General features: G+C 46.6%; 2 protein-coding genes across 2 annotated transcripts in view; one reads left to right on the top strand and one right to left on the bottom strand.

The window, feature by feature from the left end:
• Positions 1–3118, top strand: part of CUNH1orf35 (chromosome unknown C1orf35 homolog) — a 5893-nt gene extending 2775 nt beyond the window's left edge. Inside the window, exon 9 of the mRNA XM_008643146.2 lies at positions 4–3118. Coding sequence (XP_008641368.2) covers positions 4–82 — 79 coding nt within the window. The 3' untranslated portion in view covers positions 83–3118. The remainder of the gene's footprint in view (positions 1–3) is intronic.
• ARF1 (ADP ribosylation factor 1) lies at positions 2823–6968 on the bottom strand. The gene is made up of 4 exons (XM_008643098.2): positions 6789–6968; positions 6098–6208; positions 5415–5539; positions 2823–4419 (listed from the first exon to the last, which is right to left on the bottom strand). Exons 1-4 carry the CDS (start codon positions 6934–6936, stop codon positions 4258–4260), a joined length of 546 nt encoding a protein of 181 aa, XP_008641320.1. The 5' UTR covers positions 6937–6968; the 3' UTR covers positions 2823–4257.
• Positions 6969–7747: the final 779 nt, after the last annotated feature.

Below are 7747 nucleotides of genomic sequence, written 5' to 3'. Positions count from 1 at the left end.
CAGGGGCAGGAAGAGGAGCAGGTCCCGGTCTCCCCCGGCCCGCGGGGTCCGGCAGCGCCACGACACCGACTCGGAGGACTGAGGGGGAGCCCGGGCTTGTTTCAGGGAGATCTGCTGTATATTTATATTTTTTAAGGTGATTAAATTAAAAACGCCGCAGCTCCGCGGGCACCGGGGCAGAATCTGGCAAAGGGCGTTAAGGTTGTGGTGCCAACGGCGCCTTCCCTGCCCGCCCAGGGGCGGCAGCAGCAGGTGTGGGGGCAGCAGGGCCCCGGGCACCCTGCTCCTCACTCCCTAGATCCATCCATCCATCCATCCATCCAGGCAGGACTGAGCACGGAGGATGCTGTGGGCTGGGGGTTGGTGCTGGGGTGGTTCTGGCTGTGGTGCTGAAAATGCTGTGGATACCTCGTGTTTATGTATAGAGACTTTGGAAGAGATTATTATTATTATTATTATTGTTTTTATCATGGTTTTTTTGTCTTCTTTCTCTGCCCTTGAGTGCTTGGCAGCACAGTGGCTGAGAGTTTCTTTCTTTAAAAATTCCCTAAGTTCATCAGCTGCATGGATGGGACCTTTAAGCTCATCAAGCTCCAATCCCCCTGCCATGGGTGGGGACACCTTCCCCTGGACCAGGTTGCTCCAAGCCCTGTACAACCTGGCCTTGGACACTTAAATAATTCCTCAGCTTACAGGGAAAAAGTGGATGGGACCAGGTGTCTTCCATAGGCTTTGGCCCTGGCCACATCCACCCACCCCAGAGAGCAGCAAACTCCATTCCCATCCAGTAATTAAACCCTCAGAACACAATTATTTATGTTCTTGGCATCCTGAAGGAGGGGAATTTTACATCAATAAATAGAAATATTGATCCAAATGGAAAGGGGGTGTCTGGAGCATCGCTGGCTGTGGCATGGCCGTGCCAAGCACCAGGGCCTCGTTTGTGTAATTAATGATGCAGTTGAAGACAGGGAGGGTTTGTGTATCTTGGTGGACAAAAGCCCAGTGGGGCCACGCTCAGGAGCTGACAAAGCCCTTCTGTCCCAGCACGCTGGGCCTGGGCAGTGGGAGGTGCTGCAGGGCCGTCACAGCTTTCGGTGATCCCCAGCCCAACACGATTTTTGGGGTTGACAAACTCTTGGCACGAAGGCTGCTCCTCGTGGTCTGAGCAGCTGCAGATTCAGATCCATCCCAGAGATCCCCATGGCACAGCTGGGGTGGCCCCGAGCCTGTGCACTCCCTGGCCAGGGGCTCTGACCCTGCTGGTGCTCACCAGGCTGAGCTCGGGGTCACCTCCAGGGGATTTTGGAGCCTGCTGGAAGCATCCCAGAGCAGGGCTGTGCCTCATGGGAATTGGGCACTGGGAGCCACAGGCTGAAAAGGGAACCATGGGAGAGTGGAAACACCACAGCAAGCAGAGGAAAAACACCACAACTCCCAGTGTCCTGCTCCCTCCATGGGCCCCCACTTCCCATCTTCACCTCCCCGGTGGACAGGATGGATGCTGTGGCTGGGCTGGGCTCTGCCAGGATGATCTGCACCCACAGCAAAGGGAGAGGGTGCCCAGCACCATGGCAGAGTGGCCATGACACTGCTGGCCCAGCTCAGTTCAGCTCTCCCGAGCTTTCTCCTGCCCATGTCACACCTTGGCCTCTCCTGCTCCCCCCACTTCCTGTTTCACACTCAAAACCAAGACCTGAGGAAATCAGTTTGAGAAACATGGGAAGCCAAAACTGAGGGTGAGGTGGGTAAAGGAGCCCAGCCCCATCCCTGTCTCAGGGCTACTCACCCCAAAACCTCCCTGTCCAGCTGCTGCACCATTTCCTGGGGGACTGGGCAGGATCCTTTGCCCTGGGTTTGAGCTGCCTCTTGCCCAGCTGCTGGATGGCCAAAATTCCTGGAGGCCTGGCTGAGCCTGAACAGAGCAAAGCCTGTGCTGCCCAGAGCAGAGGGCAGAGCACGGCTCCCACAGCTCTGATAACATCACAACATTCCCTATGTTTTCCACAGCAAATTCTGTATTCAGAGGAGCAGCATCCTAACCCAGCTGGCCCTTCCAGCTCAATCCCATCCCAGAACAGGAATAAAGAGCTGTCCTGCCCTATTAGGGATGCAAATACCCTGATTCAGAGCTTGAAATTCCAAGGTGAATTTCTGACTTGCAGGCAGTTTGTGATCGCAGTTTGCCCAGGGCTAGTTACCCTTCACTACAGCCCCAGCCATGGTCCCTGTTACCCACCCGGCCTCCCAGGCTTCCCCACACGGAATTTGCTCTCTAACCTGCAGGACAGACCTTTCATCCTGCAGCTTTCCAGCCTGTGTAATGGGGAATCTGCTGCAGCTCCAGCCAGGAAGACAGCCAGGAGCTGGCAGGCAGCCCGAGCATGACCACTGGGGAGGAGAAGCTGCAGCTGATGGGGAAGGCAGGAGGATCACCCGGAGGAGGAGCTCTGTCCTGGATCCAGAGAGGACTGCAGAAAGGAAAAATGCAAAACAAAGCACTTAGGAAGGCAGAATTCCTATTTTTTCCCCCACAAAACTGCTAATTCACAGATCCCATAATTAGATGGGATCAGCAGGAGGAACAATCTGTTGGGGGAAGCGATGGGGCTACTCAAGAAGCTCAAGCTTTGTTGCCCCAGTGACTCCAGTAGAACCCAATAAAGCATCACCCACCACTTCGCCTGCAGGTTTCCAACCAGGAATGATGCATTTCTTGTAAAATACAGGAGACATCCTCAAATTTTCACACAAATTGTGATGTTGCTGCTTGCCTTTGGATCCCTTGCACAAAGCTGATACAAACCAACACGATACCAGTGCAAGTTTCATGAAACTTTTTATTCAACAAGTATTTAATTATGATTCTGCCAAGATGATCGAATGAACAGCAAGGCATAAAAAACATGACATAGTTAAGAGATTTTATTCTAATAGCTTTAATTACAGTGCTTGTTTGTCGAAATGAAAACTGAAAACAAGTATACAAAACAGTTGATTACTAGTTGTGTATTGAAAGCAATAAAGGTTTCCACAACACTAAATAAACCAGTTCTGATAGTTCCTCGAGTTAAAGTTTAACAGCTCCAGCTTCTTCAGTGTTTATCAAAATACAAAAGAAAAGTAAAGAGGTCTTTTTTAAATTTTTCTGATGGCAAATCTGAACCTTGCAGTATGAGGGATGCCAAGGGTTTTCACACATATACAGATATGGGATTGTTCCAAAATGGGATTGAATACTTGTAGAGTGGAATGACTCTCCAAACTCTCATGCTTTTTGTTTTTTCCTTAGACACTATACATAGATGTTTGGTGTTTTTCATGGCAATTCTTACGTTAAGTACAGTACTTTCTGCCTATAGAGCTTAGGGCTAGGACAGGCTGTGCTTCCTGTGGAAAGGTTTTGCCCTCTGGAGTGGTTTATGCACAAGAAAAGTACAAAACACTTTTTGACAAATACGACAGGCTAAAAATGTCGACTTCTGGAAATGATTCAAGTTCAATGGAAACGAGAAATCTCACCTGAACCAAAAGTCAGATGTTTAGCATGAGTCTGCAAAGCTCATCTAAACCAGGCCCAGCAAATCTTTGAACGGTTGTGAACGAAGATGAGCACAGACTACGAGCTACAGAAAGAGCCAGAGATCTACTACTTATGAACTGTTCGTTAAGCAGATGAAGCTAATTGGGTGTCAGTCATTGCTTCACCCTTTCGAAAGAATCAGGAGTCACCACGTTAGAGCTGGAGCAGCAGAAGCGATGTCAAACGTCTGTGTGTTTAAGTGTTTTTACTTTTCCTTGTCTATTTAAAAAAATACAGAATTCAGGTTAAAAACCAACCACCAAAATGGATCTCACAGATCTCACAACCCAACCAAGATCGAATTCAGCTCTACTGCACAAGGACCACTGGCAACCCTTACATGATTAACCCACTTAAATCCCTTCCAGGTACTAAACAGTGACTTGATTCTTTACAATAAAAAAGCTGAGTAATATTGCATAGGAGTACCAGAAACTGCCTCATTGGAAACAAAAACTATTTACATTAAATAAGAAACCTAACTGTTTTCAGGCTTGTATTTGCCACATTTACAGCATGATGCAATATATACTGTGACAAAAAGAAATGAAAACAGCTTCCGGCACTCAATACCACAAAGTAGCACAGTTTGCCACATTAGAGTAAAGCGAAGGGCGAATAGGAGGAAATAAGAGGGAGGGGTGGAAAAAGAGGGAAGAGGAAGGTTTATGGTTTCATTTCTGGTTTCGGAGCTGATTGGACAACCAGTCCAGTCCTTCATAGAGACCGTCTCCACTAGTGGCACAGGTTGCCTGGATGTACCAGTTCCTGTGACGAAGAGAATGCAGTCCAAGTTTGTCTGTGATTTCTGCTGCATTCATGGCGTTCGGCAGGTCCTGAGGGAAGCAACAACAGTCATTCCCCACTCTTTTCACCACAGCTTTAAAGGCATTACAAGAAAGTTAAGAGCTCCCAGAACTTCTCTTTCAGAAAATCCCAGTGATTATTTTGGTATTCAAGCTCTTTCCCCAACACTGACAAAAGCCTCAAAGGTGTAACAACCCAATCTAAAGCAGCATTATGGAGTATTTCATAGGGAAGCGAGACAGCTGATGCCTGGATCCAGCCATTCCCCCAGTGCTGATCCAAGCTCACAATTCCAAGGCTGTTTCATTCACTTTCCACTCAGGACTATCCTTTCTGTGACTGCAGTAATGATTAAAGATCAACTTTTATCACCCAGGACTACTCTGCTGAGCACAGCTTCTTTAGAGCCCACCTTTCCTGCTCCTGGACATGACTTAGGGCATCTTCACCCTTCCCAGCTGGGCCTGTGCAATCAGTGGAGCAGGATGTTATTCCCTCTTTACATTTCCTAGTCACATTTCAGGCCCTTGACATTTGGGTTTAAGCTGCCAAGACCTTTACAAGCAATAAAAGGCAGAACTCAGTTAACTCTGAGGCCTGGAAGAGCCCAGCTCACAGGTCAACAGAAGCACATTAAAAATCAGCCCAGTGTTTCCACCAACACCAGCAGTGCCCTCAAACACCCTAAATGAGGAATTCAGGGAGGTTCTGACATTCCAGCCTTCCTCTCTGGAGGAAGCTTAGGCAGGTGCTGTAATTGAGGCATATCAACCTTAAAAATCAAACTGGTAGCATTTTTCCCTGAAACTGAAAATCTCTTAGCGAAGACTGTTTAGAAGGATGCTCCTTTCACATATGAACTTAATTCATGGTCTCCTGCCTTCAACATACCTGAATGGCCATTTACTCTGAGTTTATTTATCATGACACTGAAAATACGAAAATCAAGGTCAAGATCTGGCACTCACAAGGACGTTGGAAGTTTTCAAGGGTTCTGACAGACAGACACCTTTCTTGGGCATACCTGTTTGTTAGCAAACACTAATAAAACAGCATCTCTGAGCTCATCTTCTGCCAACATTCTCATAAGCTCTTCTCTGGCCTCGTTCACACGTTCTCTGTCATTGCTGTCAACCACAAAAATCAGACCTAGAAATAAGCAAACAAGAATAAACATAAACTTGAAGTCTCATGTCTGAGAAAAAGTCGGTTCTTGCTGAAAGTTGGTGAAAACTGGTGTTAGCTTGCATTTGTTTTTGCAACTTGGGTACTCCCTCTACATAACCACTTGGCATTTTTCAGGGAGCAGCAACTCCTGAAATGCTGTGACAGGACTCAAGGACAGGCACGTTAAAAAGGCCCAGCACTGACAGAAGTGACAAACTCTCAGTTCATGGGGCTGCAGAGCTCACAGTAAAGACTCTGCTTTGAAGTGAGGGCAGAGCTGTGATGCTGACAGAAGAAAAACAAACTCCTGAACTCATTCTGAGTCAGAAGGACAAGGAAGACTGGTTTCTGGAATTCTTCCCATCCCTCTTTGAACCTGCAGCAGCTTAAGAGAAGAGCCAGAGCAGCACACAAACACACCCTTTTATAATAATAAATATTTCCACTCCCCTCCAAGAAACTTGCAGAATTAACTTAGTGAAGACAGTCAAAAAACTCTCTTAGATTCTGGAAAGCTGGGAATTAGGTGTGTGGACTCACCTTGTGTGTTCTGGAAATAGTGGCGCCAGAGTGGTCTGATCTTGTCCTGACCGCCCACGTCCCACACTGTGAAGCTGATGTTCTTGTATTCTACTGTTTCCACATTGAAACCTAAAACAGAGATTGTGGCACAAATCTCACTTGAACATAACTGGCCTGTTGTATTTAGCAAGTCACACTCAGATTGCCATCATTAAAAAAAAGTTACCTTAAAATTTGAGTTACTTTAAACCAGCAGAATCCTGTGCTGAAGCTCTCAAAGCAAGACAAACATGGGTTGTTCTGCTCCCACCTCCACCCCCACTGCAATCACACCAATGAACACATCCAATTGCTACCTGATGCAAGTCAGGTTTCTCAATACCCTCAAATAAAAAAAAAGGGGAGGGGGGGGGAAAAAAAGGTGAATCCTCTGCGTCTCAGTCTGATTTACATGATGTCCCAACAGCCTGGGAGACAAACTGCCCTTCTGTGGCCCACAAAGGCTCATTCCACGAGTGACTGATGAGAGGGAGTGGAGTGAGAAAAGTCACAATCTCCTCCCATGGCAGCACATTTGGCTGTGCCACCTTCACACCACAGCTTTAGCAAGTGTTTGTTCTGACAGACAAGTCACTTAAATCAGCTGTGATAAGATACTGCTGAGACCCAAATCTCAAAGCCAGCAGTTATAGAAGTGTAAAAATCTTACCTATAGTAGGAATAGTAGTTACTATTTCACCAAGTTTAAGTTTGTACAAAATAGTTGTCTTTCCTGCAGCATCCAGGCCAACCATTAGAATACGCATTTCTTTTTTGCCAAAAAGGCCTTTGAAGAGGTTAGCAAAAATATTTCCCATGGCTGAAGTATGTTCTCACTGGCCAGTGAAGTCTGGAGGAAAAAGATCAGAATACAACTCATGAGCTACTGACAGTTTTGTTCTGACCACGACATAAAAACCACAAAAAAAACCAAAGTAAGATAATATGAATCATTTATAGACAGCCTGGCTAACACTGAACATTTCCCCCCCACTGAAGCAACACAAAGATGAACAGATGTGTCAAAACTCAGTGCTCATGGCATGACCCAGCTTTAAGTGCTTGAAATGCTTCAAATATTCTTTCAGAGATTTTGGCATTAATTGTTGTTCTCAAATTTTTGCTTGCAAAATTCATGCAGCTGACCACTGCAGGTACTTTGTTCCCCATTGTTATGGGATAATTTATCTGCAGCAAAGTGTCACCATTAAACAAACTTTTCCCAATTGACCTGCAGATAACAAGTTTTTGCTTAGCGCAGCAATAGCTGGTCCTTCTTTTGGGAAGGAAACTCGGAATACAGCTTGGATTTTCTCCTAGTCAGAACGGTTTCCTTCCTCTCCCTCCCCGAGGAAATGGTCTGTGAACAGCACATAAACACAGAGCAGTTACTTTCATTAACAGTGGAGGGAGGCCTTCTGCAGGAAGCAAATCCACATTTAATCAAACTTAACTATGGAGAATTAACAGCCACATTAAAGGAGCAAGTTCAGAGATGAGCACTTCCTTCACAGCCAACACTCCTGCCTGGGTGATTAAAGTGATTAACGTCACCAGGAGCTTCCTGTTTAGGAACTGCAGAAGCTGCCTCTGCACTCCAGCCTCAGACACTTCCCTGTGCCCTTGGGA

This window comes from Corvus brachyrhynchos, unplaced genomic scaffold, assembly GCF_000691975.1.
Source record: "Corvus brachyrhynchos isolate BGI_N302 unplaced genomic scaffold, ASM69197v1 scaffold18, whole genome shotgun sequence".
In the NCBI taxonomy this organism is placed as follows: Eukaryota; Metazoa; Chordata; class Aves; order Passeriformes; family Corvidae; genus Corvus; species Corvus brachyrhynchos.
The sequence above is the reverse complement of the archived record's forward strand: the minus strand, read 5'-3'. Positions and strand labels throughout refer to the sequence as shown.